We start from the raw sequence: 19,521 nt of genomic DNA, 5'->3' as shown, positions 1-19,521 counted from the left end.
CCGAAATAAAAAATAAACTCAAAATTTAAAAATTTAAAATTTAAAAATTTAAAATAAAAAATAAAAAAATAAAAAACTTAAAAATTTAATATTTAATATTTTAGTTCATATTTCAATTAAAAAGTTCAATATTCAAAATTTAAAAAAATTCCAAAAGAAAAAATAAAAAAATATGTTAAAAATAAAAAAAAATTTAAAATTAATCTTATAATGGCGTTTTTAGTGAAAACGCCGCAAAAAAAAATTAAAATCCCCAATTTTTGATTACCCGCTCGTTAGTCCCTACTCATTTTCTCTCGATCTTGTTAGGGTTTCTTTTAATTCTAGGCTTTCAAGAAAGCACTGAGCCTGCTCCAAAAATGCTGTGAGAAAAAGGAATTTGCTGGTTTAGGATATAACTTTTGGTTCATGAAGAAGCGATCCCTCCGCATCAAGATAGTCAATCGCTGCTCCTAGAACCGGGGGAAGACTAAATGGGCGAAAAGAAGACATTTCGGGGGCAGCAATCTAAGAGATTTCAGAATCCCTGCCCCAGCAGCAGCAGCAACGAAACCCTAGAAATCTCCCGTTTGACCTCTCCCTTGTCAATGTAAGCCTCTCCATTTTTCAATCTCTTGTTGCTCAATTCCGTTGTTACCAATGATTGCTCTGCCTACAGTTCCGTTTGCTTTCAGTATGAACCAGTGCATGAAAATGCAAGTGCTAAATTTCCTCCTTTTCTTCTTTTGAATTTGAATTGTTAAGTGGATTTTCGCTTTGTTATCTTTTTAATTAGTGTGTTGGTTTCGATGTGGAATAACTGAATCGATTGAGAGTGCGCTGTGAGGTGAAAGAAAAAGGAAGAACAAAAAATGAGTATGCTATCGTTTAGGCCACGCCCATTGGACATATACAAAAAGCTACCGGTTGTTAAGTCAGTCAAAGACTTTGAAGACGATGACACTCCAACTTCCGCTACTCGCAATTCTCAAATGCTCCGTCTTGCTGCTGTCAAAGTTGAAACCGAGGTACCCTTTTCACTCCCTTGCTTTTCATAGCTCAAAAACTTCACTGTGACTTGGCATTATCCTTTAAGGCTATTTTTGTTGAATCATTTGATTTCATACTTCAAATTCACTTGCAATTTGTAATCTTAAAGTGAAGCAAAATCAGGGGGTTTTAAATTATTACTTATGCGAATGGAATTTGGTTTTAAATTATGACATTTGCATTTGCATATAAACATAGTTTGCTAATAGAAATTAGGGTTTTGCAACAGTTGAGGATATTTTTGTTAATATCCATTTAGCAATGGATAAGAATGTGGGAATTCTTGCTATGGAAATCTACTTCCCTCCTACCTGTGTTCAACAGGTGATTTCATCTCTTCCTTTTTTTTTTCCTGTTAATTTCTTCGAGTTTTTGAGTTCTGGGTTTTGGTTGGGTAGCTGATTCAAGGGAGAAAAATAGGTCAAAGGTGGAATTTTTTTTGGTTATTTATGGTGAATAAACTGATTACCTCCAAATTTAATTTTCTTGGGGTTTTTTTCTTGTTTCAAAATTTTTAATTGTATATCTGAAAAGTTCATCTCATTTGAACTCTATAATTTGGTGAAGTCTAACTACTGTTAAAGTGTTATGTTTGATTCCTTACTGGATCAATGGGTGTTAATTACAATTTTCCCTAGAAAAAAAAAATTCTAGTTTTGCATGATCATATGGTTATGAATACTTGTTTTAGTTTATAGTAGAATGATGGCTTTTTATTTGATATGTTATTTATTCATAGATTAATGTAATATGAGATTAATTTTATGATATTCATTTCTTTTTCCTACAAAACAGGAAGCATTGGAGGCTCATGATGGTGCTAGTAAGGGGAAATACACCATTGGACTTGGACAAGATTGCATGGCCTTTTGTACAGAAGTGGAAGATGTTATCTCTATGAGGTTACAAATTCTACATTTTATATCTACTCTTCTTATATGTTATTAGCATCACGTAATACTGTTTTACAGTATGTATAATAATGACTAAGATTTGCATTGTATGGATGGTTGAAATGAACACTTTCTTCGATTTTACTAATGTGGTTATGTTTGATCTGCAGTTTAACAGCTGTTACTTCACTCCTTGCAAAATATAAGATTGACCCCAAACAAATCGGCCGTCTTGAAGTTGGTAGTGAGACTGTGATCGACAAGAGCAAGTCCATTAAGACCTTGATGCAAATCTTTGAGGTACTCTTCCCCAATCATCACGATTTCTTATCTAGGATAGTTGTCCCTTCTAGCTGCTAGCCATTATACGGGGTCATTTTGTCAAAGGCTATTTTTTTTTTGTTATGCTACAAAAATATTGCTAATATTAGAGGAATTCATATTAAAAAAAATAGTATTGAGCTATGCTTAATGGATTAATATTAAATAAGAAAAAAAAATTTTAAACTCCAAATTAAAAGAAATTCATCATTTTCAAATAATAAAATAAATAAATAAATAAATAAAACTATAAAATAAAAAAAAATATCATATCATCTATCATATTTCGGTCACACATTGATTATTTTTGCTACTATAATATAATTAATGAGACTAAACATTTGGTTTAGTTATTTTAGTTGTCCTCAAATCGGTTTAGAAAATGCTGTCCTTTCACGCTTCCACCTGTCTTACTGGGGTATTTGGTTTCCTGTAACTAGGAGAAATATACAAAAGGTGAAACAAGGAAAGCTCTTTACTGGCATAACTAGATAATGCCGTTGTGCAACTCGTAGAACTACAGTCTTTATATGTGACATGTATATATTTTTTGGTTAAATCTTTTCAATTTATAACTTCATATGATCTTCCAGTGATGTAAATTAAATATAATTTGTAATTGATATTTTTATTTTCATATTTTTATGTTACCTTTAAATTTAAAAATTAAAAAAACACAACCTGAATAAATTTAGAAAAAGAAACTATATACTTAAATCTAAAATATTAAAATCTTGAAGTTTTTTATTTTAGCTAAAATTTTATTAGCTTTTTATATAATTTTTACAGTTTCTTTTTTGTATAAATTTTGGTCTTCTAAAAATCTTTCCTGTCTCAAACTCAACAGGTAGTCAATAAGCACTAAACCTGATTTTTCACAGTTTTCTTCTTCTATTTCAGGTATGTTAAGCTTCTCTTTTACCCTTTTTTTATTTTCTGTAATCTTTTGCTACTTTGGGTCTCCTGTAATATAAATTTCTTCTATCTTTATTCATTTTCTTAAACAAAAAACTATTAATTTAAGCATTGAAGAGTGATTGAAATGCAAACTTTGCTTGTTGTCCCTAGTTGCATCGGCAAACCATAGGTGCCCTAATTGAGTATGCTATCAACAGTAGTTTATATCCCCACTGGTAGAGTCTTTCCAAATCAAGTAATTTGGATTAGAATTGAGACTGCAAAGTATGCATGAATTCTGTCCATTGGTTCAACTCCCATTAAAATAAATGGATGCCCATGTTCCAACTCCACTGCTTTCCCATCTTAAAGCCAAGCAGAGTAAAAGACTCGAAATTAAATCTAGACATCTCCATCTTGTATGTGCTTCAGAGAATTGGTAAAGGTCGATAGAAACTTCAAATCAACAGAAAGATATCGGGTTAATTCTATTATTAGTTCCTATACTTTGCGAAAGTTATGCATTTAGTTCTTATATTTTAATTTGACCAATACTTTTCAAATTAGTTAATTTTAGGCCCTGTACTATTTTAAATTTTAAAATTTTAGTTATTTTCTTCTTATCGCCTGCATAGTTTGACTTTGCTACTTGTTTTTAGCTTTGCTGCCATTTATCATCTTTTTTTTTTTTTTTAAATTCTTGTATTTGCTCTAGTTTTGCTGCGTGATTGTTTGTCTATTTTGTGTTTTTTTGTTGTTAGTTTCACTAAGTTATATATGCAGGCATTGCAATACTTTGGCTTCATCTAAAGCTTGAACCAGCCCTCTGTTGTATATTGTTTCTTCTTCTTTTCTGATCTTTTTCCTTTGATTAATGAGATGTGATGATGATTTGGCATTATTTTCTCACCAGGATGAATTATGTTTTAGAAATTCTATTACTTTGTGTGTTTGTGTGTGTGTGCTTTTTTTTGTATTAAATTACATATTGAATCAATGTTTATGTATTAAATTTAAATTCATTAATTTTTATATTTAGTTTTGAAGTTTAAATTTTAATGGAAAATTTAATTAATATTTTTTATTTATCCTTAAATGTATATAGTTTAAAGATCAAAAATTAAACATAATATAATATTTAACATAGAAATAAATATTATTTAATTAAAATAAAATAATTTTTTTAATATCATTATTTTTAGCGGCGTTTGTGAGAAAAGTGCCGGTAAAGGTTATGATCTTTAGCGGCGTTTGTGAAAAAAGTGCCGCTAAAGGTCATGGTCTTTAGCGGCGTTTGCTTAAAAAGCGCCACTAAAGGTCATGGTCTTTAGCGGTGTTTTTTAAAAGCGCCGCTAAAGTTCCTGGTCTTTAGCGGCGTTTGTGAAAAAAGTGTCGCTAAAGATCATGTCTTTAGCGGCGTTTTTCTAAAAAATGCCACTAATTTTTGCAGTGTTGCATATAGTGACGTTTTTTGCAGTACTTGGGAAAGCGTCGCTAAAGGTATTAGCGGTGCTTAAAACGCCGCTAAAGGTTAAAAAATCGCCGCTAAAAGTCTATTTTCCTGTAGTGCCTAAACTCTAAAACCATGGATCTTATGATTTCTTGCTTAGCTTTATAAAAACACAAATTGAAACCACACATTAAATGTTTAATTCATAGGAAATCAGAATGTTTACCTTTAATTTGAAGATCTTCATGAAATTTGATCAATTGAGCAAAAATGAGCTAAGTGTTAATAGAAAATTGAAGGAGAAAGAATGAATCTCATTTGAAATTGGAAAAGAAAAAGGTGTTTGGATGCTAAGAAAATCAAAAGGATGAAGGGAATTTTGAGAGAAAACTCTTGATTTTAGATCTAACAAAATTTTGAAATGGTTAGAAGTGTGGAGGGAAAGGACTGCAGGTGGTCTTATATAGCCAACCAATTTTTAAAAATTGGGCTTTTAACCCTTTGACCACATATAGTTTCCTCTCTTTTCCAAATTGGTCCTTAGTTTCCAATTGAAGCCAATCTCAAATTTATCTTCAAATTTTTAGACCTAACAAAGTTTTGAAATGGTTGAAAGTGTGGAGGGAATGGATTGTAGGTGATTTTATATAACCAACTAATTTTTAAAAATTGGGCTTTTGACCCTTTGACCACCTATAGCTTCCTCCTTTTTCCAAATTGGTCCTTAGTTTCTAATTGAAGCCAATCTCAAAATTATTTTCAAATCTGATCTCATTTTTAAAATTCATTTTAACTAATTAATTCCCAATCACCTAATTTCAATTTCTTAACCTAAAATTTTCAATTATAATTATTTTAATATTTTATTTAATTAATTCCTAATTATTTAATTATCTCGCCTAATTACGGTTTCTGGTTCGCTAACCTGATCCTACTTATCCGATTCTAGTAACCCAATTTTTAGAGTGTTACAGCTATTTGTTAATTGACTTTTTCATGAAGAATGATGTAATAGTTACCATGAGATAAAATAGGATCCTATTGGGTGAATAACTTTGACTTAAAAAGACTAAGGATATTCTATGAGTATAACACACTTATGAGAAAGTCATTGGACAAGTACTTATTAAATTGCTTTCATAATTGTATATAATAAAAGAGATTTCAATCATGATACTTTAGTGGAATGAATCTATGATTAAATAATGTGTAATTAATAGATAAAATGCAACACCCTATACCCAGCCAGATCGCCCGGCACGAGTAATAAGACGCTACATCAAACATCAAACTCACACATATTCACACAATCTCAAAAACATGCAACCATCATCATTCTTAAATATTTAAAGGAGCATTAAGTCTTAAACACCTTAGACAACATTTAAAATGACTTATCAAACGTTTATTGACATTAATAACAAGTTAATCATGCATGGGGACCATCTAACAAAAACTCTCAAAGAAAACATGTAGGTATCGATACTCAATCTTAAGTATTGATATTTTTAAAGATAGGTATCGATACCATTAGAAAAATCGATACTTTTTTAGCATTCTTTTTGTTTGCAAAATAATGGAACCAAACAAACTATCGGTACAAAGGAAATAGTATATATATTTTTACCCCGAGTATCGATACTCGAATAAGGGTATCGATACGAATTTAAGCTATTGACTTCCTGCACATTCGTTTCAACATGGAGGTATCAATACATATTCCCCAAATATCGATACCTCTGTACAAATCAACAAAAATTACAACAAAATAGGGCATTTAACATATTCAATCACATACCACCTCAACATGCAACCAAAACTTCAGTATTCAACATCAAAATGTCTATATTTGCAGTTCATAGTAATGTCAATAATTCAAGCCAAGACAACCCAATAACATAATATCAAACATCCATCAATTCCTAAGAGTCTAAAATCGTATCAACCATTTAAGACATAATAATAATCAACCAAAATGTCTACCACATTGCCTTATTCCACAATTCAAAGAATAATATGAGTTTCACCTCCTTTAAGCCTAACTTGGATCACTTCCTTGGATTTTCGCACCGCTCACACCGCAATGCTAGCTATCTGCAATGTGTAGAAAGAGTGGATGAGCTAAAACAAGCTCAGTGAATGATCGAAAAAACTACCAAATAAACATGATTTCATACATTAAATGAGAACATCTAAAGAACAACTTCATTCATATTTAACCAAAGTGACATACTAGAATATTCATGCATCAACTATCAACTCATCTTAATTTGAAATCATATAATTAGACAGACATCACATTTCATAATATTTCATTTAATGATAAATTGGCACTTGAGTCTATGAAATATAAAAGTGGGCTCTATCACCACACACTGGATACATGGATCTCCAACACACCAATGACTCAATGAGTCAAACATATCCTAAAAACGTAGCATTTAGCTAACACTCTTCAACACACCAACATATCCCGGTGAATGGAGCTAAGCTCACATTCCCTTATCGCTCCAAAACTGTCTTGAGCCTTAAAGCCTCAAAAACATAACACAATGGTAAGTACTCACATTATCCTATGACATACCAACTATATTTAACGGTCTCAAAAGGCCACAAGGCCAAAATATCTACAATAAAACACATATATACTTACCATTTTCTACACACTTTCACTACACATTTACATATTTAACACAACATCATCACTGTCATTTGGCATGTTTAGCATGCCTGCAATTAACATATTCACAATAGTTATCACAAACATATATCTCATATCACACTAACATATCAAAATACACAATCCACATCTCATAATCACATATCTCGCAAAATTAACGAAGGGAATAGGAAAGCTTACACTCGGAACTTAGAGTAGTGGTTTAAGCTACTCCTAAGCTCTCATTTAACACTATGAATCGTGTCTACAAGCAAAGATTCCAAACATTCACTGTTTGCGCTTTCCCTTAGTCACCGAAAGCCTAAACTAACTTTTCCTTTTCTTTTGCTTTGCTTTTCGAAGGCTCCAACGGTTCCAAATCTTTACCAAAATTAACCAGACCTAAACAACCAAAATGCAAATCGAAGGTTTCTTCCTCTTGGAACTAAAATTTCTGACTTGCAAATTTGAAACCCAAATATCTTAATCTTGACTCAATTCATTTGCCTAAAATTGATTCCAATCATCTAATTACTTATCTAAGGATAATTCACAATCTTCAAATGACTCTAAACTACTCAGAATCACGGTTCCAAATTTGACATACAATGACCATCTTTCATAAAAACTCAATAAAAATTTATAATCTTTTAACGAAACTTTAAGAAGAGTTTAGAAGCCTTCCAATCACATCAAAACGAGTTGAAAAACACTTTGAAACATCGATTTCATTCAAAATCTAAAATTTCACCATTAACAACCCAGATTTCAACATTTATTCAAAACTTTTGATTCAATGGATAAAAACTCAATTTAAAAGCCTAGATATAATAAAAAAAACTAATAGAAAAACGAAACATTACCTTCATTGGGAGAAAATTGAATGTTTGGTGTAAATCCAAGAAAACCCACAAGTTGCACAATGGTAAAATCAATGATGTTTTTTTTTATGCCTTTCTTGAAATTCTAGGGAGGTTTAGTGCTTGGAAGTTAATGGAAACCAAAAGAATTGAAATAGGTGAATGGTGCTTGGGGATTTTAGGAGATGGAAAAAATAATTGGGGAGAAGAGGTTTTCCTGAGTCTCTGATAGGTGGGGAGAAAAATAGGGCAATTTTTAAAAATTTAGGATATTTAGCTTTGTGGTACTCCTAACTTCAACTTAATTTTTTAAACAGTCAACTTTTTAAATCAAAGGTCTTTTCTACTTTATTTTCAAAAATTGATTTAATTTTCTAAAATCCATAATCAAATATATTTTTGGGTTATCATACTTCTAAATTTCCGAACTCACTCCGGCCAAAATCCCCTAATTGCCCTTAAAACTTCTAGGCCCAATTTTGGTGTGTGATGTAATACCCTAAAATTTTTTACAGTAAGATATTATCCTTGATATAGTAAAATAAGGAAATAAAGTGACAAAAAGGGAAATTTTGAGTTATGTCAATATTGAGATGTATATTATGATATATTAATTCAAGAAAGGACTAAATTGTAAAAATGAGAAAAGTTTTGTTGCATAAGAGTAAATATTCAAAATTTAAGGGGTTAAAGTGTAAATATGAAAAAGTTGAAGAACCAATAGTGTAAATAATTTAAGAGTGGAATGATCTAGAAACTAAGGAAAATGGATAAATTAGGACCAAATTTAATAGATGAACTATGAGGGACTAAATTGCAATTTTACCAAATTAAATGATGACTAAATGATAGAATTTTAAAAGATAATGAAGGGCAAAATGAAAAATTGGAAGAGAGAAATCTAGAAAGTAATAATGATGCTAGAGATATTTTGATATTTTATAATTATTTAATTAGATAAATATTATTTTATTAATATTTTAATAAGATATTTTATTATTATTTTATTAGTATATAAAGAAAGAAAGATGAGAAATTCTCATCCATATTTTCCCATGCACTAACGTGAGAGAAAGAGAGGAAGAAAGAAAGTTTTGCTTTCTTTACAATTTGGTCCTTTTACTAAAAATTCACCATTTTCACCCAAAAATCAAATGAATTTTCATAGCTATCAAGAGACAAAAATGTTAAGGAGAGCATGAGGAGTTAGAATATCAAGTTGGATTCAAGAAATAGAAGTTGGAGGAGAGAGAAAATCAAGTTAAAGATTAGTATCAATAGAACAAGGTAAGTATATCAAGATTTCAATATGTTTTTAAGTTTGTTATTATTGACAAAGTATGGAAATAATGTTATAGTAGAGTTTTCTTACATAAGGTCCTATGTTTTTTATATGTTAGTGAAGAGAAAATAAGAGAAAGTGATGAGAAATGGTGTAGAAAAAGAAAATAAGGGTGTTATAACATGGTAATTAATAGCTTGCACAAAAACAGTTTGGACAGCAGCAGTAGACTAACTTTGAAAAATCACCATAAATTGTAGAAATCGAATTAGAAGATGAAAAAAATATGAAATTAAATCTTATGAAATGGATTTGTAAATTTTGAGATATAATGAATTTTGTGAGACAAGGTCAGAATGAATTCGGGTTCTCCTGTTTTAACTTTGAAAAATCATAAAAAATTGAAGAAAAATAATTAGGGGCTTAAATTTATATGTCTAAAATTCTGAATGAGTCTATTTTTAAGAGAAACAAACAAGAACATCATTTGAATCCTGTATGAGGAGATAATTAATTTTTGGTGAAGGGTCAGAACTGCCAGACAGCAGAACTGGGGTAACTTTAAAGAATAAAATTTACTTATTGACTAAACCAAAAATTCTGAAATTTTTATGGTAAGAATATATATGAGTCTAGATTCAGGGAAAATTATCGGATATTAATTTGGAGTTCTATAGATCCAGATATAAATAATTTAGTGACTATGATGCAGATAGACAGCTTGAATATTCATAAAAGTAAATAATAAAAATTATGGATAATGTTACTTACAAGTGTGTTATCTAAATTAAGGATGTGGAATGGAGAGGAGGGGGAGGAAAAATATGTATTAATATTCATCTAGCATGGCTAATTTGCATATTTTAAGCTCAGGGACTGAATTGAATAAAAGTAAAACTTTATGGGAAATTTTGTAAACATGTCAGAAATGACCAAATTGCATGAAATGGATTATTGTATTATTTAAATTACAAACTTGAATGAAATTATTAATTTAGTTCAAGATCGGGGGAAAACATGTTTTAGGGATTAAATTGAAAAGTGTTGAAATTATGAAAAATTCTGATATTTTATAGAATTCATGGATTTTTATCAATATATATGAGAATAATAGCTGGAAATAAGGATTAAATTGGAAGAATTTTATTTTCCTAATCCTAAGGATGAAATCGTCATTAATTAAAAGTTTAAGGGAAAATGGTAATTTTGCCTAAAGCATTAATTAAATGCATTATAATATGAAATGAATGAAAATGACGATCAAATTTATTTATAAAGATCCGGATGACTCAAATATGAGACTTGATCGTGGAAAAGAAAAGATATCAGATTAATGAAATTATAAACACAAACAAGCAATGAGGTAAGTTCGTGTAACTTGAATTATATTCTTAAATGCTTAAGATTGTATGTTATTGATGTGAATATGATTTAAATGTTCATTGTATGAAAATTAATGAAATATTGATATATTTGATAAAATGGAAAAAATCCTAGTTGAATGAAAGGAAAATTCGACGGATCTTTAAAAAGGAATTGGCGGTAAAAAAGATCTAGCCCGGACGAGTGATCCAATCCTGATATAGTCCTCCCGAAGAATATGTGGAAAATGGATTTAGCCCGGACGGGTAATCCGAATTAGGGTCTGAATTTAGCCTGGACTGGTAATTCAGATCAAAGCTCATTAGAGTAATTGTTGTTACAGGGGATTTAGCCTAGACTGGTAATCCCGACAATACTTTATGAGTTTATATTACAGGGGATTTAGCCTGGACTGGTAATCCCACTGTAAGGATGAGGTTCGCGGGAGTGTGCTCTCTGATATGAAATGTGTAAGATCATGGTTGAAAGATACCATGGCAACCTATGTGTAAGACCATGGCTGAAAGATACCATGGCAAACTGATATGAAATGTGTAAGTGTAATGGCGTAAATTCAATGTTATCGGAACAGTGGTTTCGTAACCACAAATCCGATTTAAAGAGAAATTTATTTCAATATTTTTGCTTGAAAATTTATATGATAGGAAAATCGTATGAAAATATTAATAGGAAAATTTTATCAATTTAGTGATTAGTTAGAAAAAGAAATTATTGAAGAAATTGGGTAAAATAAGGTATCGGGACCTCTATCTCGTAAAACCGAGTCAAAAATAATTTTATAAATAGAAATGTTATTAATGTGGTATTAAAATTTCGTTAGGAAATTTTAATCTTTGGGTAGTCAATTAAATGAAAAGGACTGAATTGTAATAGGTACAAAAGTTACTAGAGTGATTAAATAGCTTATTAGTCTAATGAGAAAGGATATAAAAGGCAATTAGACCCAAAAGTTATTTGGGCTGGACGGCAAGGGTATGAAATCAGCAGAAAAATTGATAAATTAAGGGTAAAATTGGAATATTACAAAATTAACTAAATAAAACTAGGACTAAATAGGAAATATCTAGATTTTTCTTCATTTCTCTTCAATTCCAACAGCTAAAAACGCCATAGGAGGGTTCTCTAAGCTGGTATTTCATAATTTTTGCACCAAGTGAGTTAATCCTTGCCTTTTTCTTGTAATTTTTGTGTTTCTAAGACTTTTACAACTAGATCCTACTATTAAATTCATTAGTTTTTGATTTCATGGATGAAATTTAAAGTCACCATGGTTGAGTTCTGTAAGTTTATGATGAAATAGAATGAAATTAAAGCTTTAATTTGTTTATGAGATGATTTTATTAGGCAATTTCAATGGAAATTGATTTTTGAGACCTAATTGTGAAAATGTTTGGAATTAAAGTCTATTGCTGAAATTCTGATTCCTAAAGGTTGTAAACTAGTTTAAGGTGATAGAATAAAATGTTAATTGAGAAAAATAAGCTCAATTGAGAGGCTAATTGAGTAGGGACGAAATTATCATTTATTAAAAGTTTAGGAGAAAAATGGTAATAAACAGCTTGCACTAAAACAGTTTGGACAGCAGCAGTAGACTAACTTTGAAAAATCACCAAAAATTGTAGGAATCGAATTAGAAGATGAAAAAAATATGGAATTAAATCTTATTGAGTCTAGTTTCTCATAGAAGAAATATTGTAAGCAATGTATTTTTAAATTTTCAGATATAATGAATTTTGTGACACAAGGTCAGAATGAATTCGGGTTCCCCTGTTCTGACTTTGAAAAATTATAAAAAATTGAATAAAAATAATTAGGGACTTAAATTTATATGTATAGAATTCTGAATGAGTCTATTTTTAATAGAAACAAACAAAAACATCATTTGAATTCCGTATAAAGAGATAATTTATTTTTAGCGAAGAAGGGTCAGAACTGTTAGACAACAGAACAGGGGTGACTTTGAAGAATAAACTGTACTGATTGGCTAAACTAAAAATTCTGAAAATTTTATGGTAAAAATATATATGAGTCTAGTTTCAGGGAAAATTAACGGATCTTAATTTGGAGTTCCGTAGCTCAATTTATAAATAATTTAGTGACTATGACTCAAGTAGACAGCTTTGAATGAACTATAAATAATAGTTGAATTATAGAGAATGTTGCATATGAACATGAAATGTATTAAATTGATAATTAAATTTATTTATTTAGATCCAGAAGATTCAAATACGAAGCTAGATCGAGGAAAGGAAAAAGTTCGAGATTAATAGATTTTTACTGTTTACAAACAAGTATCAATGTAAGTTCGTGTAACTTGAATTATATTCTTAAATGCTTGAGATTGTTTGTTATTGATGTGAATATGATTTGAGTGTTCATTGTATGAAAATTAATGAAACATTGATATATTTGATAAAATGGGAAGAAATCCCGGTTGAATGAAAGGAAAATTCGATGGATCTCTGAAAAGGAATTGACGGTAAAAAGGATCTAGCCCGGACGAGTGATCCTATCCTGATATAGCCCTTCCGAAGAATATGTGTAAAATGGATTTAACCCGGACGGGTAATCCGAATTAGGGTCTGAATTTAGCTTGGACTGGTAATTCAGATCCAAGCTCATTAGAGTAATTGTCGTTGCAGGGGATTTAGCCTGGACTGGTAATCCCGACAATACTCTATGAGTTTATATTGCAGGGGATTTAGCCTGGACTGGTAATCCCGCTGCAAGGTTGAGGTTCGCGGGAGTGTGCTCTCTGAAATGGAAATGTGCGCACATGAATATGAATTGACGGACCCGGAATTGTACACTAAAAGTGTACATCTGAAAATCCATCGAAATTTCGATAAATTCAACGGGATAAATATGAAAAATAATAAGGGAATGAAAATCATGATATTGATGAGTACATCAATCATGGTATATATATATTATTGATACATGGAAATTATTGTACTAACTTGAATGTTGAGTTTGTGCATGTTAGGGTAATAATGCATTGAATGGATATATGAATGTTTATTATATTGTATTGAAAATATTAGGTAAGTATAATTCTTGTTACATGAGCTTACTAAGCACAAAGTGCTTACCCCGTTTCCTTTTTCCCTGTTTTGTAGTGTTAAGAGCTCGGAGGTCAGATTTGGTCGGAGACACATCACGCTGTCAACCTTAGGATTTCGGTATATAAAGAAACTTTATTTTGGAAATCAATGGCATGTATAAGCTAACAAAGTAAATGTTAACGTGAAATGAATGTAAAGTTAGCCATTAGTATGGTTAACAAACCTGGTTATAGATATGTGATGACGTTATCTTATATAAATGCATGAATCTATCATGAAAATATGTTGAATTGAAAAAAAAAATTAATTCGTAAACTCCGGTAATGCCTCGTACCCTATTCCGGCAATGAATACGGGTAGGGGTATTACAGTAAGACCATGGTTGAAAGATACCATGGCAACCTGATATGAAATGTGAAAGACCATGGTTGAAAGATACCATGGCAACCTGATATGAGATGTGTAAGTCCATGGTTGAAAGATACCATGGCAACGTGACATGAAAAGAATAAGATCATGGTTGAAAGATACCATGGCAACATGACAGAAAATGAGTAAGACCATAGTTGAAAGACACTATGGCATCACGTCAAAGATAAATAAGACCGTGGATGGGAGACGCTATAACGTCTGTTGAACAATTGATATTCAAGTAAAATGTATCAGATGACGAATGGTTATATGAAATGGTTGTGTGAAATGTTTACAAGAACTGGTTATATGGAAATATATGTACAAAAGCGTTGTATGAAATAATTATGAAAATGGATAAACGAAATAAGTATAAGTACATGGAATATAATTTATGTTAAGTTTGATATAAGCTATTACCAGAATAAATATACATAAAATATATGGAAATGATGGAGCATAAACTATTGATATAATGAAATGAATGATATATGCTTGTGAAGAAACGGTAAGAGTATGATATGTTTCATGACATGTACATATATGATTATCTTTGATATGTTGATACAAGGAAATTATGTAAGTTGAGACTATTATTAAACTCAACTGCGACATGCCGAGAAAAATAGATATATCAATGTTGAATTTATATGAGATATGTGCAAGTATACTAACAATGTTGTTGTTTGATGCTTATACAAGTGCCAAACTGTTGATTGAATGGTAATATATTTATTTTATATGATGCATTGAATCGGTAAGTATTTTAATTTTTTTAAGTGATCTGCAAATGGTAGTAATGCTCCGAAACCCTGTTCTGGCAGCGGATACAGGTTAGGGGTGTTACATGTGACATAAAAAGCCTGAATTTAATTACAAATTATTTGAGCTCTTATTTTATATGTCAAAGCGATCTCTCTACTAGCTCGACATAACCCAAACATATTGCATGTAAATCGATAATTTGAAATGAATGAAAATAACAATTAAGAGAAATAAGTCGTATCACTATCTGCAGCGAATGCATTTTCTCGCTAAGTACAAAAATATGATTTAGAGATTAAATTAAATTTTTTTGAATTATTATTTAATTGATTGAAATTAATTTATTAAAATTTGATGTGAGAATTAATAAAATAGTCGTGATAGTTTTATTGAATGGGAAATTAAATGTATTTCTTCATAAATCTTAATGCGGTAAAGTTGTTATGACTTTAATAAAATTAGAATTGGGTTAAAAAAGTAATTTAATTGAATAAATAAATAAATAAATAATATTTTTGGAAATAGAAAAATAGTTATTGGGTAGGTTAAAATTATATGTATTGGTTAAAAGTTTAGAAAACACATATAATTATACTCAGCACACAAGACGAGCCCAACAGACCTATCCTATATGAGAAAGGCGACAAACCATATTGCACAATAAGGTGTGCCTCCACCCTCTTAGTATTCCAGATAAAGAAATATTGTATTATTTTATTGGTCGCCCACCAATTAACTGTGCGGCATCTTGGTTGTCGCCAACCCTTCAACCATTTGAGCTAAGATCCTCCAGGCAGAATCTGAAGATATTCCTCGCAGCCAGGACCGCCTCCATAACCAGCATGTGACCAATACGCAACCTCTAAAATTACGTGACAACCTCATCAGTCGTAAGACTCCTCTGAAAGGCGCGCATATCTTCACTAGGGGAAGACCACATCTTCGCCAAAGATGCTGCGAACTTGGATATACTTCCCCTGTTTTAGTCGAATATTCTTACACTGATTTCATATGATTGCCCTCGCCTCCCAACGAGGGGAAAAGTAGTAGAACCCTATTGACTCCCCTACATCAGTCCCATTCAACTGGTACAGGTGCTGGAAGACAAATAGCATCGGCATTTCGTCTCGCTGGCAGCTATCGAGAAAGTACACCATTGCTAGGCCACTAGGAAAAACTAGAGAGTTCACCAGAAGTGAGGCGGTAGTTGTTAACAAGGTTACAAAAGAAATGTTGCAGGGAGAGGTGGAATCTTGCCTCTATGTCGTGCAATGGGAGAAGGAAACTATCATCCGTTGCCTCGCACACACGGTGCGACCCTGAAGGAATGGAAAATTCATAGGCAATGTGGGGAAGCTTGATTCCCCACATAGCTAGAGCCCGTTCTATTTCCTCCGGTGTGGTGGTGCAAACGTAGGGCTTCTCAGTTACGATGGGCGGAGTTCGATGAACCGAGACGATATGGTTGTGGGCTCATCTTATCTTCACCATGATTTAAGTAAAAAGAAAACAAAAATGAAAACTAAGAAGTAGAAAGGATTTGTGAAAATTTTCTCAATTCCAATTTGCAGAAAATACCAAACAGTGAAGAAACCTAAACCCCCAAAGCTCCCCTTTTAATGAGAGGTTCTTTAAACCGTTCGGATGGCAAAAAATGAACCAACGACCCAGATGCAAGTAAGAAGAAGTGGTTCATCTCTCAATGGTCAGATGTGCGTGCCCAATATCTGGATTCACACGTGGCAAGGCAACTGTTTTGCACCATGGCCCGAGGCGTACCTTGCAAGCTACGTTCGAAATGGACCTAAGGCCCACCACTTTATAACATCCCTTAGGCCCACTAAAGGGAGACTGGATTGCTAGGATTTGGTAACCGCCAGCCCAAATGACCCAATAGGATCCGTATCTCTGACCCGGATAAACCCGACCCGGAAGAAGAATGTTTGCCTACAGAGATAGTTTGCTGGGGACTCTGTTGGGATGCTAGATGTTTGCAAAGATAGCTCACGAGGAGAGCTCACGTAAGCCTTGCAGGAATGAAGTCGTGAGCTATATCCATAGAAGGGATTGCGAGCCCTACAAGGGACCCCCACTTGTGACTAGTGGGTACGAGGTTCGCCGGAGGAGTCAATCCTAAGATAAAAAAAGGACCGCGTGCTTCGTAGACACGCGTCCAATAAGCCAAGGGATGCCCAAGGAATGTTAGCACCAGAGACAGGGAATGTCAGTGCCATCATACCTAGGACCGAGACAAAATAGTAGGCTTTATTGTGAGCGTAATAGTAACAGTAGGAACATGTATAAATAACCCCTGCATTTCCCTTAATATCATACGAGAAAAATATTACTCAACACAAATATATAATTCAATAAATGGAAGATCTAACTGAATGAAAACCCAACATTTTGTCGATAGAGAAATCAAACAGAAGAAGTTCATGCATTTGCTGAGTAGCAATATTACCAATGAAGCATCCCCATGAAATCATGTTCAAACAGGGAAATAAATTAGAAGATTACCCGGTAGGTAACCAGTTTCTTGGTGTCAGAGTTCGAATTAGTTTCAATTGCATGAACTGAAGCATGTCTGTTAAGAAGCAAAGAAATGTAATTTAAAGTTATAAACTGGGATACCATTAATATGATAAGTCAAAACAAAAGAGTAAAGGTAAGATAAGTAAACAGAAGAAACAGCAAAATCCTAACTATTCAACATGTTAATATAAAAAAAAATTACCACGCAAGAGTATCAAGGCAAATCAATGCAAACTTAATAAAAGCTAGGAAACCCATAGTTCAACATGTTAATAAAAAAAAACAATTAACATGCAAGAGCATCAATGCAAATTTGATAAAAGCTTGGAAACCCATCTTGAATTCGAACCGCCCTTCTGATTAGTTTATCTTCTGAAACTTTAATTGCTTTTATTTTTTTAACTCATTTTAACGACCTGGGGTTGATTTAGAAGTGGGAGACTAGATTCAAAATGAAAACCTAACTTAATATATAGGGATGTTTCATAAATATCCTGGATTGGATGGATACTGTTATACTTAATTCATTGCTTAAGGGCGAGCCGGAATATAATGTTAATATTATGAATTATTATTATTAGATACATTTTCAGAAAAATGGATTCAGATTAAGAAATTAAAATTGTTTCTACTAAAGTTTTGAAGTCTTGTGAAGCACTTCTACTTGGTTCTGTTGCTTTCAAAACAAGCTCTTTCAGTATTCTAATCCTTTCTCTCATTTGCTTCCCGTGTTCATGTCCTAAAACGATCTTCAAGCTCTTGAGTACCCCACTCTTAGCGAACACATGCCCCTCAACTCTAACACCAATTCCCCATATTTCCTCCACCACACGTCCATTCATCCAGTGATCCCCAAACATCGGTCTGCAGATCATTGGGACTCCATTTGCGACGCTTTCAAACACTGAGTTCGCCCCACAATGTGTCACAAACACGCCTGTTGAAACGAGTTCCCTTGCTTGCTTATCCTTTTAATAAACCCATTCGGTAAATGATGCTTGTGGTCATCCTTGAGACACCAAAGATATGGAATGCCCCTCTCTTCAACTGCCTCCGCTAAGGCTTTTAACTCCAACCCTGCTGGCGTTGCCGCTGTACCAAAGCTAATATACACAACAGACTTGGAACTTTGCTTGTCTAACCATGATAAACACTCTGTTGCATCTGAATCCGATGGTGGTAATGGAGGCAAGGGAAGTTCTTGCGTTAAGAAAACCAACATTCAGCAAAGCTGGAAACATGGACTTGAGATCATCAAAGAGTGTTGTGGGATAAAGTTCTTGGCAGAAATTCATAACAATGGCGGTAGATCGAGGTAAAACACACCCGATTTTACTCAATGTGTAAGAAAAGAACGTTTCTTTCGAATGTCTATCGTGCATTGGAGATAACCCTGGAATAACTTCCAAAGTTTGGTTGGAATTTGCCACCATTTTCGTCACCACCACCATGTCCGAAAAGCTTGCAGGTCCTCGGCCATATCTGCAGCAAATGTCAAAAACATATCCGTGACGAAGCAGCTAGCACCTCCTTCCAGTTTAAATGACTGCAACATCTAAGCCTTTTGGAAGTTTGCAGGAGTTGCTTTAAGGAAAAGGTCCAATCTCTCCACTGGATTTCCACTAAAAACTTGATTTGCGGGCACACCATCCTCCACATTGTAAGCTCTGATATTATTCGGGATATCAAGTTTAAAAGTTGAAAACATGGAATCATTAGACTTCGCTATGGTTAGGAAAGAAAACTGCACATTCGGAGCTGCACAAGCTAACCTGCACGCCAGTCTTAGGATGGTTAGATCGTGACTGCCAAATGGGAAGGCCAAGATGGCAACATGTTCTTTTAAGCTTTGGGTCGGTAGCATTTAGGAACCCTATTTTTGACTGATGGAGAAAAACATCTGGGCAGTTGCCGAGAAATAGGAATTTGGAGATTGAATAGCAAAAGCTTTAAAATAAAAATAAAGGGCTA

The 19,521-nt window shown here is 32.6% G+C and overlaps 1 protein-coding gene across 5 annotated transcripts; it reads left to right on the top strand.

The window, feature by feature from the left end:
- Nucleotides 1-207: 207 nt before the first annotated feature.
- LOC107928915 (hydroxymethylglutaryl-CoA synthase) lies at nucleotides 208-14,561 on the top strand. 5 transcript variants are annotated; one of them, XM_016860218.2, is made up of 7 exons: nucleotides 231-589; nucleotides 776-1,007; nucleotides 1,259-1,353; nucleotides 1,825-1,931; nucleotides 2,093-2,222; nucleotides 3,091-3,143; nucleotides 3,924-4,078. In XM_016860218.2, the coding sequence occupies exons 3-6, from the start codon at nucleotides 1,291-1,293 to the stop codon at nucleotides 3,106-3,108; spliced, it is 318 nt and encodes a 105-aa protein (XP_016715707.1). In that variant the 5' UTR covers nucleotides 231-589; nucleotides 776-1,007; nucleotides 1,259-1,290; the 3' UTR covers nucleotides 3,109-3,143; nucleotides 3,924-4,078. The 5 variants fall into 5 exon arrangements, with proteins under 5 accessions (XP_016715698.1, XP_016715707.1, XP_040938379.1 ...); XM_041082445.1 differs by lacking the exon at nucleotides 3,924-4,078 and adding an exon at nucleotides 13,894-14,561 and having other exon boundaries at nucleotides 280-589; XM_016860209.2 differs by lacking the exon at nucleotides 1,259-1,353 and having other exon boundaries at nucleotides 208-589.
- The last annotated feature ends 4,960 nt before the right edge of the window (nucleotides 14,562-19,521 follow it).

This window comes from Gossypium hirsutum, chromosome A12, assembly GCF_007990345.1.
Source record: "Gossypium hirsutum isolate 1008001.06 chromosome A12, Gossypium_hirsutum_v2.1, whole genome shotgun sequence".
Lineage (NCBI taxonomy): Eukaryota > Viridiplantae > Streptophyta > Magnoliopsida > Malvales > Malvaceae > Gossypium > Gossypium hirsutum.
Note: the sequence above shows the minus strand (reverse complement) of the source record. Positions and strands in the feature narration are given on the sequence as shown.